The 17,130-nt window shown below is 36.2% G+C and overlaps 5 protein-coding genes across 6 annotated transcripts in view; 1 reads left to right on the forward strand and 4 right to left on the reverse strand.

Annotated features, from left to right (window-relative positions):
- LOC139974883 (DNA repair and recombination protein RAD54-like) overlaps positions 1-17,130 on the forward strand; it is a 43,853-nt gene that overhangs the window by 22,485 nt on the left and 4,238 nt on the right. Inside the window, exons 20-21 of the mRNA XM_071982399.1 lie at positions 15,985-16,063; positions 16,819-16,998. Of these exons, the coding sequence (XP_071838500.1) occupies positions 15,985-16,063; positions 16,819-16,998 (259 nt within the window). The remainder of the gene's footprint in view (positions 1-15,984; positions 16,064-16,818; positions 16,999-17,130) is intronic.
- LOC139974929 (melatonin receptor type 1B-B-like) lies at positions 2-1,928 on the reverse strand. The gene is made up of 2 exons (XM_071982485.1): positions 1,180-1,928; positions 2-636 (listed from the first exon to the last, which is right to left on the reverse strand). Exons 1-2 carry the CDS (start codon positions 1,908-1,910, stop codon positions 252-254), a joined length of 1,116 nt encoding a protein of 371 aa, XP_071838586.1. The 5' UTR covers positions 1,911-1,928; the 3' UTR covers positions 2-251.
- On the reverse strand, positions 1,919-7,614 carry LOC139974919 (G-protein coupled receptor moody-like). Its single transcript, XM_071982475.1, has 3 exons — positions 7,492-7,614; positions 4,745-5,472; positions 1,919-4,172 (listed from the first exon to the last, which is right to left on the reverse strand). Exons 2-3 carry the CDS (start codon positions 5,470-5,472, stop codon positions 3,788-3,790), a joined length of 1,113 nt encoding a protein of 370 aa, XP_071838576.1. The 5' UTR covers positions 7,492-7,614; the 3' UTR covers positions 1,919-3,787.
- On the reverse strand, positions 7,527-9,201 carry LOC139974911 (melatonin receptor type 1B-B-like). Its single transcript, XM_071982463.1, has 2 exons — positions 8,469-9,201; positions 7,527-7,917 (listed from the first exon to the last, which is right to left on the reverse strand). Exons 1-2 carry the CDS (start codon positions 9,197-9,199, stop codon positions 7,533-7,535), a joined length of 1,116 nt encoding a protein of 371 aa, XP_071838564.1. The 5' UTR covers positions 9,200-9,201; the 3' UTR covers positions 7,527-7,532.
- On the reverse strand, positions 12,652-14,355 carry LOC139974946 (melatonin receptor type 1B-B-like). 2 transcript variants are annotated; one of them, XM_071982518.1, is made up of 2 exons: positions 13,625-14,355; positions 12,652-13,033 (listed from the first exon to the last, which is right to left on the reverse strand). In XM_071982518.1, the coding sequence occupies exons 1-2, from the start codon at positions 14,353-14,355 to the stop codon at positions 12,652-12,654; spliced, it is 1,113 nt and encodes a 370-aa protein (XP_071838619.1). The 2 variants fall into 2 exon arrangements, with proteins under 2 accessions (XP_071838619.1, XP_071838609.1); XM_071982508.1 differs by having other exon boundaries at positions 12,652-13,036.

Below are 17,130 nucleotides of genomic sequence, written 5' to 3' on the forward strand. Positions count from 1 at the left end.
GGCACCCCCCCAGCCACCCCGGTTCCAACGCCCTTGTAGTACAGCATATGGGTGTAACCCGGAAATCCCACGCTTTTTCAGAAACCCTTTTATGGTCTTTCGCTTTCAAATCGATTGCAATTCAGTCTCCTTAATTCTTCGATCTGAATTCATTGATCACAACAGAAAACTGAAAATGATATGAAATATTAACATTATGGAATAAGAACCTTGTTCCTTTCTTCATGGTACACGAATTAGACAGTGTTCAATCATGGCGTCGTTAGTACTTCGTGGTCCAATGTAACATGTGTGCTCATTTTCACATCATGAGAATGTGCTTGTTGAGAAGCCGCCATCCATTTATAAGCCGGTTGAGGAATTTCACTCCATTGACGTAACATGATGGATTTAAAGACTTGTCTAAAGTGGGGATGTTTCACACCGTAAATGATAGGATTCAAGCAACTGTTACAAGCCACGATTATCGTCGTGTGTAGAATTACGTAATACGGTGCGTTTACGATTTCGCCGATGATGTGTGGGCTAAGACACACCATGTAAATCACAAGAACAAGGAATAGATTTCTGTTGATAGCCAAATGGTTTGGAGCTATTTCTCTCGTCTTGGACTTGTCCGTTTTAGGCACTGCACTTCTGGGAAGGAAAATATAATGAAGATATTTGTATCGTGAAAATGTTCATGTGTTTGATGAGCATATTGGACACTATTGCTATATAGTTCTATATTTGATTTTATTTTAACAAGTTAGACTGATTGGAAGACAGGATATGAAAACACTTCTAGCTTGTTTCTGTTGGCCATACGTGAAACGTTTGGAACTAAAGACACTCATTCATCAGTATTGCCCCTATTATGCTAGATGGTCAATAAATAGTAACTAATACTTTCAGACTTTCAAGAAACATTTTTTTACATGGACACTCTGAACATTATCCCCACAGTTCATTCCTCCTCAATGTCTGAGAATAATTTGGATTTTCAGAAAAACAAAAATGTTTTTAGTACACTTAAAGTTACCAGTCAGTTAACAATTGCATCTAAATTAATTAACTTGAACAGTAAATTTTTTTTAAATGAGCTCCCGATCCGGTTAGGCTACAAAGAAAGCCTTAAGAATGTCAAGACTCTGATTTTAGACTTATACATTAGCAGCATTGATAGAAAATGTTGTTTACCTGCTACTTTGTGGATCATTTTGTGAAGAAGAACGCCTCCTTAGTAATGACAAATTATAGGACACCATACGTCTGTTGTGTCTACGAATGTGGAAATATATACCCAAATAGCATACAGTTACTAAGAATGGCATAGGGACGAATGAAATAACCACTAACAAATCATACAAATGAGAGTGTTCATGGTCCGTCCTCGCTCCACAAGCATGGATTTTGATGTCAAATCCAAGGTGTCCCACTCCAAACAGTAAAGGTAATAAATTCACAAGAAACGGATAAGTCCACGACACGAAAAGCCAAATCGCTATGTTTCTGGTCCTGTAAAACCTTTCATACTCCTTATGACTTCTGGTGATTAGCACGTAACGGTTAACAGCAATGGAGAAAAGTAATATGATGCTAGTTGAAGCAAAGATGGTTAACGCAGCAATGACGAAACCGCAAATAATATCAAACTGCGGTTCGATGTAGACAACGTCTTTGACTAAAGACCAAGAAACAAACGGAAGGAATAGACAAGTTAGAAAATCAGCAATGGCAAGATTAATGACGAAAATATTTGTCTTTGTCCTTAGTTTGTGAGATAAGATGTAAGCAACAGATGTAAGGACATTGCCGATAATTCCGGTTAGAGAGATACATAATAAAATCACAGCGTCTGCAATCCTGACTGCTTTTGGAATATACTCGGGCAATGTTGACGTGTTGGATACTCCCACTGATTCCTCCATCGTTATATGATAAAATGGAAAAGGATCTCGTCAGATCTGTTGGATGCGGCAAATACTTGTGTGAGTACTGGCTTGTAACCAGAAATCAAGACGAAAAGAAATATGACTGCCTCGTAATCCTCCAAATTCGAAAGAGAATGAAAGAATTGATGAACGGCTGATGAAGAGAATTAACACAATGATGCAACGAATTGGCTGGGCTCAAGTATAGCCGATGTATACATGTATGGTTTCTCTAACCTCGTGTTCAGTCAAATTAAACTGAACTTCATAAGTGATAAGGAAAATTCCTATGTGAATAATATCCCAGGAGATATATAACACTTATGAAAGGGAGCTCAGTCTTACAGTATATGCGTTGATGTTACTAATCCATTGAAATATTTAATCTGCTAATTGGAGAACAGAACTTCAGATTTACACTTAGAAATACAGAATTTAAGCAGCATGTTTCAATTAACTAAACTAGTTTATAGAAGTGATTAAACACACTGACTTCTCTTGCAATGTTCTTACAGCAGGAAGTACAAAGTCATCCATATTCAAAAATACACCTCACTAAGTATCAAGTTTTGATTTATGGTGTATGAAATAAAACTAGCACTTGATGCAAGAAAGAACTATGAAACTGAAATAACTTTTCCTTTTAAGTTTGAAGAAGTGTAGTTGCATTTCCTTACCTATAAATAATACTGATATCTGAAGTACTGTAAGTGCATAGACTGAACGCAGTTGTTTAGTTAATCTGCCAAAAATGTGGACCTGTTAACAAAGTTAGTGTACTTTCTTTTGACCTCTAATAAAATGGGAACCCAATAGGAATCTTGTACTTCCTTAGTTTGATATATGCATACCAAGTTTGAAGTTCATTTTGTATGCTTTATGGTTGTAAGGTTTTGGAGTGTTTACAAGGTTTGCAGACATTAATCTCAAATAACCTTTCCTTTAGTCATTCATTCATTCATTTTATCATGTACTGCAAAAAGTAACTATGAAAAGTACCGTAATACAATAATCCCTTGAGAGAAAAGGACGGAAAGAAACTCTATGCCGATAATGGAGCCACCTTCCAACCTACCCATCGGATGCTCTTTGTGTTTTGTCATTTTTTGTAGAGGTCAGAGTTAAATTCTGAAAATATGATAACCCAAAAGTAAAGAATGGATCGAAACCATTTGTGGTATGGGTATCCACTTATTTTAAGAAAAGAATCCAACTGTTTTTTGTACAGGTCAGAGCAGAGGTTACCAGAAATAAAAGTGTGAAAACCTTGTATCAAAAGCATGATAAATCCAAAAGTAAAGCTTTGATGAACTTTATACTTGATTTGTAGATCCACTTGGTAAAGCCCAATACCCCAGGCATATTGTTTTCAATGAAGGTCATAGGTCAGCAGAAGTCAAAAGCACAATAAACAGTTAGCTTCAGCTCTCAGTTAATTATTGATAATTCTATTTTCTGTATTGATTGGTATGTCTGGTTTGGTAGGAAACACGTATCTACCTCTTCATATTTGTACTTATTCTTAATCTTTTATCACAAACATGCAATTTCCTTCATTAAGAGTCAGTAAAGTACCACTCACATTCTTTCTGCTATTTTACAATTTTGGAAAGAGCGTATGGCAACCTGTTTTTGTTTTCCAAATCCATATTGCTGCACTTAGCACAGCTTATGGGTGTAGCCCGGAAATCCCACGCTTTTTCAGAAACCCTTTTATGGTCTTTCGCTTTCAAATCAGTTGCAATTCAGTCTACTTAATTCTTCAATCTGAAGTCATTGATCACAACAGAAAGCTGAAAATGATATGAACTATTAACATTATGGAATAAGAACCTGTTCCTTTCTTTGTGGCATACGAATTAGACAGTGTTCAATCAGGGCGTCGTTACTACTCCGGGGTTCAATGTAACATGTGTGCTCATTTTCACATCATGAGAATGTGCTTGTTGAGAGGCAGCCATCCATTTATAAGCCGGTTGAGGAATTTCACTCCATCGACATAAAATGATGGATTTAAAGACTTGTCTAAAGTGGGGATGTTTCACACCGTAAATGATAGGATTCAAGCAACTGTTACAAGCCACGATTATCTTCGTGTGTAGAATTACGTAATACGGTGCGTTGACGATTTCGCCGATGATGTGTGGGCTAAGACACACCATGTAAATCACAAGGACAAGGAATAGATTTCTGTTGATAGCCAAATGGTTTGGAGCTATTTCTCTCGTCTTGGACTTGTCCGTTTTAGGCACTGCACTTCTGGAAAGGAAAATATAATGAAACTATTTGTATTGTGAAAATGTTCATATGTTTAATGAGCATACTTTTATATGGACACTGGTTTTAAAGTTTTTTTATTCATTACATAAAACAGGTTATGTGAAACACTTCTATCTTGTTTCTGTTGACCATTCGGGAAGCCTTTGGAAAGTAAAACACTAAAAAAAAAACTGAATGATTTACATTTATGATGATTATCATGATTCGTAAATATTGCCCCTAATATGCAAGGTAAAAAAATAGTAACTAATACTGTCAGATTTTCAAGAAACATTTCTAAATGCACACTCGGAACATTATCCCTCTCAGTTTATTTCTCCTCAATGTCTGGGAATAATTTGGATTTTCAGAACTTTGTACGTTTGAAAACAAAAACAATTTAGTACACTTAAATTTACCTGTTAACAATTGCATCTAAATTAACTAACTTGAACAGTACATTTTTTTAAATGAGCTCCCGATCCTGTAAGGTTACAATGAAAGCCTTAAGAATGTAAAGACTCTGATTTTAGTCTTATACCTAAGCAGCATTGATAGAAAATGTTGTTTACCTGCTACTTTGTGGATCTTGTGAACAAGAACGCATTCTTAGTAATGACAAATTATAGGACACCATACGTCTGTTGTGTCTACGAATGTGGAAATATATACCCAAATAGCATACAGTTACTAAGAATGGCATAGGGACGAATGCAATAACCACTAACAAGTCATACAAATGAGAGTGTTCGTGGTCCATCCTCGTTCCGCAAGCATGAAATTTGATTTCGTATCCGAGGCGTCCTACTCCAAACAGTAAAGGTAATAAATTCACAAGAAACGGATAAGTCCACGACACGAAAAGCCAAATCGCGATGTTTCTGGTCCTGTAAAACCTTTCATACTGGTGATGACTATTGGTGATTAGCACATAACGGTTAACAGCAATTGAGAAAAGTAATATGATGCTTGTTGAAACAAAGATGTGTATTGCAGCAATGACGAAACCGCAAATAATATCAAACTGCGGTTCGATGTAGACAACGTCTTTGACTAAAGACCAAGAAACAAATGGAAGGAACAGACAAGTCAGAAAATCAGCAATGGCAAGATTGATGACGAAAATGTTTGTCTTTGTCCTTAGTTTGTGAGATAAGATGTAAGCTACAGATGTAAGGACATTGCCGATAATTCCTGTTAGAGAGATACATAATAGAATCACAGCGTCTGCAATTCTGACTGCTTTTGGAATATACTCGGGCAATGTTGACGTGTTGGATACTCCCACTGATTCCTCCATCTTGAAATGATAAAATGGAAAAGGATCTCGTCAGATCTGTTTAATGCGGCAATTACTTGTGTGACTACTGGCTTGGAAGCAAAAATCAAGAAGAAAAGAAATACGACTGCCTCGTAATCTCCCAAATTCGAAAGAGAATAAAAGAATTGATGAACAGCTGATGAAGAGTACGTAAACACAATGATGCAACGAATAAACTGTAGAGCTGATGTTTACACGTATGGTTTGGTTTATCTAACCTTGTGTTCAGTCTAATAAAACTGAACTTGATAAGTGATAAGGAAACTTCTTCCTATGTGGAGAATAAACCAGAAGATAAATATAACACTTAGTAAAGGAAGCTGACTCTTATATGCGTTGATGTTACTTATCCATTCAAATATTAAATCCTCTAATCGAGAACGGAACTTCAGATTCACACTTTGATATTCAGAATTTTCAGCAGTATGTTTCAATCAACTAAACTACTTGATTGAAGGCACAGTACCAGCTGAAGTAAGTTAAGATGGTGTGTTGCAATTGTTAATTAACTGTTCCAGCTCCTTATACATAGTGATTAAACACACTGATGTCTCATACTAATCCAGTGTTCTTTCTGAAAGAAGTACCAAGTCATGCATATTCAAAAATACACCTCTAAACACTTTTCATTTTTTGCTTTTTTTGCTTTTTTGCTTTTTTATGTAAGAAACTGAAACCAGCAACTGACATAAGTAGGAAGCGGAAGTATTTAACTGAAATAACTTTTTCTTCTTAGTATTGAGGAAGTGTAGTTGCATTTCCTTATCTATAAGTAATACTGATTAAAACACGATTCATAACGGAAAGTCAAATGGACTACATATTCCTTGCTAAATTACATATGACAAAACCTGAGTGTAACAAGATTTCAAGTATTGGCCATTGTTAATTTCACATGGTCGGGAAGGTTTGTGCATTCATGTGGACCAGTTTACAAAGGTAGTGTACTTTCTTTTTGACCTCATATAAAATGGGAACCCAATAGGAATCTTGTACTCCCTAAGTTGGATATTTGCATACCTACTTTGAAGTTCATTTGTATGCTTTTTGGTTGGAAGGTTTTGGAGTGTTTACAAGGTTTGTAGACGTTAATCTCAAATAACCTTTCCTTCAGTCATTCATTCATTTTATCATGTACTGCAAAGAGTAACTATGAAAAATACAGTTACACAATAATCCCATGAGAGAAAAGGACCGAAAGAAACTCTAAGCCAATAATGGAGCAACCTTCCAACCTACCCATCGGATGCTCTTTGTGTTTTGTCGTTTTTGTAGAGGTCAGAGTTAAATTCTGAAAACATGATAACCCAAAAGTAAAGAACGGAACGAATCCATTTGTGGTATGGGTATCCACTGAGTTTTAAAAAAGAATCCAACTGTTTTTGTACAGGTCAGAGGTTACAAGAAATAAAAATCTGAAAACCTTGTATCAAAAGCATAATAAATCCAAAAGTAAAGCTTTGATGAACTTCATACTTGATTTGTAGATCCACTTGGTTGAGCCTAATACCTCAGGCATATTGTTTTCAATGAAGGCCAGAGGTCAGCAGAAGTCAAAAGCACAATAAACAGTTAGCTTCAGCTCCCAGTTAATTATTGATAATTCTATTTTATGCATTGATTGGTCTGTCAGGTTTTGGTAGGAAACACATCATCGCCTCTATCTCTTCATATTTGCACTTTTTAAAAAATATTTGATCACAAACATGCAATTTCCTTCATTAAGAGTAAGTAAAGTACCACTCACATTCTTTCTGCTGTTTTACAATTTTGGAAAGAGCATATGTCAACCTGTTTTTGTCTAACAAATCCATATTGCTGCACTTAGCACAGCTTATGGGTGTAGCCCGGAAATCCCACGCTTTATCAGAAACCCTTTTATGGTCTTTCGCTTTCAAATCGATTGCAATTCAGTCTACTTAATTCTTCGATCTGAAGTAATTGATACCAACAGAAAACTGAAAATGATATGAAATATTAACATTATGGAATAAGAACCTTGTTCCTTCTTCATGACACACGAATTAGACAGTGTTCAATCAGGGCGTTGTTAGTACTTCGTGGTCCAATGTAACATGTGTGCTCATTTTCACATCATGATAATGTGCTTGTTGAGAAGCCGCCATCCATTTATAAGCCGGTTGAGGAATTTCACTCCATCGACATAAAATGATGGATTTAAAGACTTGTCTAAAGTGGGGATGTTTCACACCGTAAATGATAGGATTCAAGCAACTGTTACAAGCCACGATTATCGTCGTGTGTAGAATTACGTAATATGGTGCATTGACTATTTCGCCGATGATGTGTGGGCTAAGACACACCAGGTAAATCACAAGGACAAGGAATAGATTTCGGTTGATAGCCAAATGGTTTGGAGCTATTTCTCTCGTCTTGGACTTGTCCGTTTTAGTCACTGCACTTCTGGGAAGGAAAATATAATGAAGATATTTGTATCGTGAAAATGTTCATGTGTTTGATGAGCATATTGGACACTATGGCTATAAAGTTCTTTATTTGATTTGTATAAACAAGTTAGACTGATTGGAAGACAGGATATGAAACACTTCTAGCTTGTTTCTGTTGACCATTCATGAAACGTTTGGAAAGTAAGACACTCATTCATCAGTATTGCCCCTAATATGCTAGAAGGTGAAAAAATAGTAACTAACACTTTCAGACTTTCAAGAAACATTTTTTTACATGGACACTCAGATCAATATCCCCACAGTTCATTCCTCCTCAATGTCTGAGAATAATTTGGATTTTCAGAACTTTGTATGTTTGAAAAACAAAAATGATTTTAGTACCCTTAAATTTTACCAGTTAATAATGGCATCTAAATTAATTAACTTGAACAGTAATTTTTTTTAAATGAGCTCCTGATCCTGTAAGGCTACAAAGAAAGCCTACGCATGTCAAGACTCTGATTGTAGTCTTATGCATTAGCAGCATTGATAGAAAATGTTGTTTACCTGCTACTTTGTGGATCATTTTGTGAACAAGAACGGCTCTTTAGTAATGACAAATTATAGGACACCATACGTCTGTTGTGTCTACGAATGTGCAAATATATACCCACATAGCATACAGTTACTAAGAATGGCATGGGGACGAAAGAAATAACCACTAACAAATCATACAAATGAGAGTGTTCATGGTCCGTCCTCGCTCCACAAGCATGGATTTTGATGTCAAATCCAAGGTGTCCAACTCCAAACAGTAAAGGTACTAAATTCACAAGGACGGGATAAGTCCACGACACGAAAAGCCATATCGCGATGTTTCTGGTCCTGTAAAACCTTTCATACTCGTGATGACTTTTGGTGATTAGCACATAACGGTTAACAGCGATTGAGAAAAGAAATATGATGCTAGTTGAAGCAAAGATGGTTATCGCAGCAATGACGAAACCACAAATAATATCAAACTGCGGTTCGATGTAGACAACGTCTTTGACTAAAGACCAAGAAACAAACGGAAGGAACAGACAAGTCAGAAAATCAGCAATGGCGAGATTGATGACGAAAATGTTTGTCTTTGTCCTTAGTTTGTGAGATAAGATGTAAGCTACAGATGTAAGGACATTGCCGATAATTCCTGTTAGAGAGATACATAGTAAAATCACAGCGTCTGCAATCCTGACTGCTTTTGGAATATACTCGGGCAATGTTGACGTGTTGGATACTTCCACTGATTCCATCATCTTAATATGGTGAAATTCAAATGGGGGAAGGATCTCGTCAGATCTGTTGGATGCGGCAAATACTTGTGTGACTACTGGCTTGTAACCAGAAATCAAGACGAAAAGAAATACGACTGCCTCGTAATCCTCCAAATTCGAAAGAGAATGAAAGAATTGATGAACAGCTGATGAAGAGAATTAACACAATGATGCAACGAATTGGCTGGGCTCAAGTATAGCCGATGTATACATGTATGGTTTCTCTAACCTCGTGTTCACTCTAATAAAACCGAACTTCATAAGTGATAAGGAAAATTCCTATGTGAATAATATCCCAGGATATCTATATAACACTTATAAAAGGAAGCTAAGTCTAATATGCGTTGATGTTACTTATCCATTGAATTATTTAATCTGCTAATTCGAGAACGGAACTTCAGATTCACACTTAGAAATACAGAATTTAAGCAGTATGTTTCAATTAACTAAACTAGTTTATTGAAGTGATTAAACACACTGACTCCTTTTGTTTATATACTAGTGCAATGTTCTTACAGCAGGAAGTACAAAGCCATCCATATTCAAAAATACATCTCACTTAACGTCAAGTTTTTATTGATGGTGTAGAAAATGAAACTAGCACTTAGAAATAAGAAAGAACCATGAAGCTGAAATAATATTTCCTTTTAAGGTTGAAGAAGTGTAATTGCATTTCTTTACCTATAAATAATACTGATATCTGACGTACGTGTATAGACTCAACCAGTGTTCGACTTATGGCCAAAAAATTGCATAGCAACAAATTTTGACAATTGCTATACAATATTTTTGTTGCATAGCAGTTCCCCAATATTGAATAGCAGTTTTGAAATTACCACAAAACGGACCAAATGTTGGCGATCAATGTATTAACTAGAAAATGTTTGTTTATTATGATTATTTATACTAGTGTTGCTACGATAATCGTTTTCAACATCGGTATCGGCCGATATTTGCAATATCGGCAGCATATCGGTATCGGTAAATCGGCAGCATATCGGTATCGGTAAAATTTTGCCTAATTGCCGATAACAGCAAACCGATATTGAACTTTTCTTTTTAACAGCAGAGCTACCTGTACTTATTTATACTTGCAATGATTTGTTAATCTGCCCAAGACGATCCATTTCTTTAGCGTCAGTTAAACTCAGATTCATTTTCGATTAATATCCATGGAAACCTGACTCTCCGTAACATCTAAAAACACGTCTACGGCGCGCGAATATAACCAATGACCTTCGTGAACCTTGGCCTACACACAGCATTAGTGCAGCATATATACACTGTACTAACCATTCATTTCCTCAAAGGCCTCCGTGAAAACCTTGAACATGATGCATACAGTAACTGCACAGTTTCAGCAGTGTTGGAAAACCTTGTTCAATTTCACGCGAACACACTGCCGATTTCCCGCCGGTGTTCGCCTGCCTAGCACGCGTAACGTGCGAGCATTAAGGCGTGGTGTCCAGGGGCCCGTCTTAGGGCTATGGTGGGGTCATGGGGTAGAACCCCTCGTGGGGATCCTGAGGGCGAAAGCCCCCGAAAATTGTTGCCATTTTTTGCGATGTCTGGCGATGAAAAAAATCGCAGTTGAGGATGCAAAATACTGCCAACTTTTTTATTTGAATTGTCACGAAACTGATGAAAATTTTAAAATGACAAGTTAAAGTAGCTACATTATGTTATAAAATGAAAAGAGATTTAATCTGTCTTTCAATCTTTAAAAAGTGCAACTTACAAAACTTCCGATATTATGAAACAAACAACGTTCAGCAAAGCCCCGTTTCTAGACTGCCTAACAATGAATGGCGTGCACTATGCGTACATTTTTACAACTGCAGTGTTTAACCCTATACCCAACTACTGTACCACGGTACATGTGCTGCGAATTTGCCCAGGTACCTTCCCAACAACTGTGAGCTCATCCCCTGTGTAACACCTGTTTGTTAACATTTTTTTGGCACGTTGCCAGGGAACCTTTTAGTTACGTGAGATCCGTAACCGCCGAGGTGGTTAGGCTATTTGCTTTACACTTAACTATGGTAGGATATTATTTTTTCAGGTTTTTTTTTCCGCTATACGGTCAAGTGAATAAGTTGTACATTGAGTATAAACTCAATAAATTATAACTTCTACATTGTGATCGACAGTTCGTAAGTTAAGGTTTGAGTGTTTGTTCCCAAATCTGACTAGGAATTTGTATCGCACAAATCGGCACAATGTGCGATGCTGATTTGGAAACGTCTCGCAAGTTTGTCGTTTTGGATCGCATTTTGCGATGCGATACCTGAAAAATCGAACACTGGACTCAACGCAGTTGTTTAGTTAATCTGCCAAAATGTTGACCTACGTTAGTGTACTTTCTTTTGACCTCAAATAAAATGGGAACCCAATAGGAATCTGCATACCTAGTTTGAAGTTCATTTGTATGCTTTATGGTTGTAAGGTTTTGGAGTGTTTACAGGGTTTGCAGACATTAATCTCAAATAACCTTTCCTTCAGTCATTTGTTCATTCATTTTATCATGTACTGCAAAGAGTAACTATGAAAAATACAGTTACACAATAATCCCATTAGAGAAAAGGAAGGAAAGAAACTCTATGCAGATAATGGAGCCACCTTCCAACCTACCCCTTGGATGCTCGTTTGTGTTTTGTCGTTTTTTGTAGAGGTCAGAGATAAATTCTGAAAACATGATAACCCAAAAGTAAAGAACGGATCGAAACCATTTGTGGTATCCACTTACTGTAGTTTTAGAAAAGAGTCCAACTGTTTTTTGTACAGGTCAGAGGTTACAAGAAATAAAAGTCTGAAAACCATGTATCAAAAGCATGATAAATTCAAAAGTAAAGCTTTGATGAACTTCATACTTGGTTTGTAGATCCACTTGGTTAAGCCCAATACCCCAGGCATATTGTTTTCAATGAAGGTCATAGGTCAGCAAAAGTCAAAAGCACAATAAACAGTTAGCTTCAGCTCCCAGTAAATTATTGATTATTCTATTTTATGCATTGATTGGTCTGTCATGTTTTGGTAGGAAACACATCATCGCCTCTATCTCTTCATATTTGCACTTTTTAAAAAATATTTGATAACAAATATGCAATTTCCTTCATTCAGAGTAAGTAAAGTACCACTCACATTCTTTCTGCTATTTTTCAATTTTGGAAAGAGCATATGTCAATCTGTTTTTGTCTTCCAAATCCATATTGCTGCACTTAGCACAGCTTATGGGTGTAGCCCGGAAATCCCACGCTTTTTCAGAAACCCTTTTATGGTCTTTCGCTTTCAAATCGATTGCAATTCAGTCTACTTAATTCTTCGATCTGAAGTAATTGATACCAACAGAAAACTGAAAATGATATGAAATATTAACATTATGGAATAAGAACCTTGTTCCTTTCTTCATGGCACACGAATTATACAGTGTTCAATCAGGGCGTCGTTTCTACTCCGGGGTTCAATGTAACATGTGTGCTCATTTTCACATCATGAGAATGTGCTTGTTGAGAGGCCGCCATCCATTTATAAGCCGGTTGAGGAATTTCACTCCATTGACGTAAAATGATGGATTTAAAGACTTGTCTAAAGTGGGGATGTTTCACACCGTAAATGATAGGATTCAAGCAACTGTTACAAGCCACGATTATCCTCGTGTGTAGAATTACGTAATATGGTGCGTTGACGATTTCGCCGATGATGTGTGGGCTAAGACACACCATGTAAATCACAAGGACAAGGAATAGATTTCTGTTGATAGCCAAATGGTTTGGAGCTATTTCTCTCGTCTTGGACTTGTCCGTTTTAGACCCCGCACTTCTTGGAAAGGAAATATAATGAAAATATTTGTATTGTTAAAATGTTGATATGTTTAATGAGCATACTTTTATATCGAACACCATGGTTATAAAGTTTTTTTTATTTATTACATAAAACAGGTTATGTGAAACATTTCTTTCTTGTTTCTGTTGACCATTCGGGAAACCTTTGGAAAGTAAAACACTAAAAAAAAAAACTGATTGGTTTACATTTATGATGATTATCATGATTCGTAAGTATTGCCCCTAATATGCAAGGTAAAAAAGTAGTAACTAATAGTACTATCAGATTTTCAAGGAACATTTTTAAATGCACACTCGGAACATTATCCCTCTCAGTTTATTTCTCCTAAATGTCTGGGAATAATTTGGATTTTCAGAACTTTGTACGTTTGAAAACAAAAACAATTTAGTACACTTAAATTTACCAGTTAATAATTGCATCAATATTAAATTACTTGAACAGTAATTTTTTTAAATGAGCTCCCGATCCTGTAAGGTTACAATGAAAGCCTTTAGAATGTAAATACTCTGATTTTAGTCTTTTTCAGCATTGTCCTTAGCAGCATTGATAGAAAATGTTGTTTACCTGCTACTTCGTGGATCATTTTGTGAACAAGAACGCCTCCTTAGTAATGACAAATTATAGGACACCATACGTCTGTTGTGTCTACGAATGTGGAAATATATACCCAAATAGCATACAGTTACTAAGAATGGCATAGGGACGAATGCAATAACCACTAACAAGTCATACAAATGAGAGTGTTCATGGTCCGTCCTCGCTCCGCAGGCATGAATTTTGATGTCAAATCCAAGGTGTCCAACTCCAAACAGTAAAGGTACTAAATTCACAAGAAACGGATAAGTCCACGACACAAAAAGCCAAATCGCGATGTTTCTGGTCCTGTAAAACCTTTCATACTCCTGATGACTTCTGGTGATTAGCACGTAACGGTTAACAGCGATTGAGAAAAGTAATATAATGCTTGTTGAAGCAAACATGGTTATCGCAGCAATGACGAAACCGCAAATAATATCAAACTGCGGTTCGATGTAGACAACGTCTTTGACTAAAGACCAAGAAACAAACGGAAGGAACAGACAAGTCAGAAAATCAGCAATGGCGAGATTGATGACGAAAATGTTTGTCTTTGTCCTTAGTTTGTGAGATAAGATGTAAGCTACAGATGTAAGAATATTGCCGATAATTCCTGTTAGAGAGATACATAATAAAATCACAGCGTCTGCAATCCTGACTGCTTTTGGAATATACTCGGGCAATGTTGACGTGTTGGATACTCCCACTGATTCCTCCATTTTTAAATGATGAAATGGAAAAGGATCTCGTCAGATCTGTTGGATGCGGCAAATACTTGTGTGACTACTGGCTTGGAACCAGAAATCAAGACGAAAAGAAATACGACCGCCTCGTAATCTCCCAAATAATAAAGAATGAAAGAATGGATGAACAGCTGATGAAGAGTATTAAACACAATGATGCAACGAATAGGCTGGGTTCAAGTATAGCCGATGTATACATGTATGGTTTCTATAACCTCGTGTTCACTCAAATTAAACTGAACTTGATAAGTGATAAGGAAACTTCCTTTCCTATGTGGAGAATAACTCAGAAGATGTATATATAACACTTATAAAAGGAAGCTCAGTCTAATATGCGTTGATGTTACTTATCCATTGAAATATTTAATCTGCTAATTCGAGAACGGAACTTCAGATTCACACTCAGAAATACAGAATTTAAGCAGTATGTTTCAATTAACTAAACTAGTTTATTGAAGTGATTAAACACACTGACTTCTTGGTTATATACTAATGCAATGTTCTTACAGCAGGAAGTACAAAGCCATCCATATTCAAAAATACATCTCACTTAATGTCAAGTTTTGATTTATGTTGTATGAAATGAAACTAGCATTTGATATAAGAAAGAACCATGAAACTGAAATAATGTTTCCTTTTAAATTTGAAGAAGTGTAATTGCATTTCCTTACCTATAAATAAGACTGATATCTGACGTACGTGTATAGACTCAACGCAGTTGTTTAGTTAATCTGCCAAAATGTGGACCTGTTAACAACGTTAGTGTACTTTCTTTTGACCTCAAATAAAATGGGAACATAATAGGAATCTTGAACTCCCTAAGTTGGATATATGCATACCTACTTTGAAGTTCATTTGTATGCTTGATGGTTGTAAGGTTTTGGAGTGTTCACAAGGTTTGCAGACATTAATCTCAAATAACCTTTTCTTCAGCCATTCGTTCATTCATTTTATCATGTACTGCAAAGAGTAACTATGAAAATACAGTAATACAATAATCCCTTGAGAGAAAAGGACGGAAAGGAACTCTATGCCGATAATGGAGACACCTTCCAACCTACCCATCGGATGCTCTTTGTGTTTTGTCGTTTTTTTTTTTGTAGAGGTCAGAATTAAATTCTGAAAACATGATAACTCAAAAGTAGAGGTCGGATCGAAACCATTTTGTGGTATGTGTATCCACTTAGTTTTAGAAAAGGATCCAACTGTTTTTTAAACAGGTCAGAGGTTACAAGAAATAAAAGTCTGAAAACCATGTATCAAAAGCATGATCAATCCAAAAGTAAAGCTTGGATGAACACCATACTTGATTTGTAGGTTGAGCCTAATACCCAAGGCATATTGTTTTCAATGAAGGTCAGAGGTCAGCAGAAATCAAAAGCACAATAAACAGTTAGCTTCAGCTCTCAGTTAATTATTGATAATTCTATGTTATGCATTGATTGGTCTGTCATGTTTTGGTAGGAAACACATCATCGCCTCTATCTCTTTATATTTGCACTTTTTTTTAAATATTTGATCACAAACATGCAATTTCCTTCATTGAGAGTTAATAAAGTACCACTCACCTACACCTACTAGCAGTCTTTCTTTCCTTCTTTCCAGTTACTGCTTTGTTCGATTAGATGGCAGTATGTCCGTGAAGAGGAGAGCCATTGTGGTGGATAGGTTCAACGATCCCAGTGTAAGTCACTCAAGTTAAATTAATCAACTCTACAGTCAAAACTCTTCATAATCTTATAATTTGTAAATTTGGATCATGAAGTATACCCTGAGGATTTTCATGCTGGTATTTTGTTCCATCAGCAATGATTTCATCATGCATATTCATCCCATTACTGATGATGATAACGACTGCCATGGTGATGACGACGAAACATTGTTTTAGCTTATATGATTGATCAAAATTGTTAACTTGGTCAAGAGCAAAGGTCAAGACAAGACAATTGAACGTTAACCAAGTCAAGAACGAAATATGGGGAGTTGCGTTTTTAAGCATTGCAGTTTTCCATCACAAACTGCAGAAGCAGGGTACAAGTTTGCTAGAGGTGGAAATGGATGTAATGTGTCTGTTTGTAAACATACAAAGGCATTTTTTATATAATCGTCAGGTGAAGTTTAGTCCAATATATCTATAGAAAACTAATTAATTTTTGTAAAATGAATGTTTTATATATTTTATATCATTTAATCAATGGAAATTTCTGTCTCCAGTCCCATGTACTTTTGGATATCACTGTCATCAGGAAATGAACGAAAAAATGTGATGTTTTTCTTTTCTTTGAATTAACAGTCCTACACTTGTAGAGAACTAATTATGAAAAATGGAGATGTTTCTATCTTTCATATCACTTCATGTTTGATTAATTTTGCCAGTTTTCTGTCTCCAGTCATGATAATGTATTTTGGGTAATATTAACTTACTTTATTTTATTTTAGAGTAAAGACTTCATCTTTCTGTTAAGCAGCAAAGCTGGAGGGTGTGGCTTGAATCTCATAGGCGCAAATCGACTAATCATGTTTGATCCTGATTGGAATCCGGCCAATGACAGCCAAGCTATGGCAAGAGTTTGGCGAGATGGACAGAAGAAACCCTGTTTCATTTATCGGCTCCTGGCAGTAAGTAGTTCCATGTTGGATTTCATCTTTCTTTTCTGTTCTTCTGAAGAACATATGCCATTATGACATCACAGACCACCTGTGATCATCCACTCCAGGGAAGAATCATGGATTAGTCAGTCAAATGAGGTT

Source organism: Apostichopus japonicus, chromosome 2, assembly GCF_037975245.1.
Source record: "Apostichopus japonicus isolate 1M-3 chromosome 2, ASM3797524v1, whole genome shotgun sequence".
In the NCBI taxonomy this organism is placed as follows: domain Eukaryota; kingdom Metazoa; phylum Echinodermata; class Holothuroidea; order Aspidochirotida; family Stichopodidae; genus Apostichopus; species Apostichopus japonicus.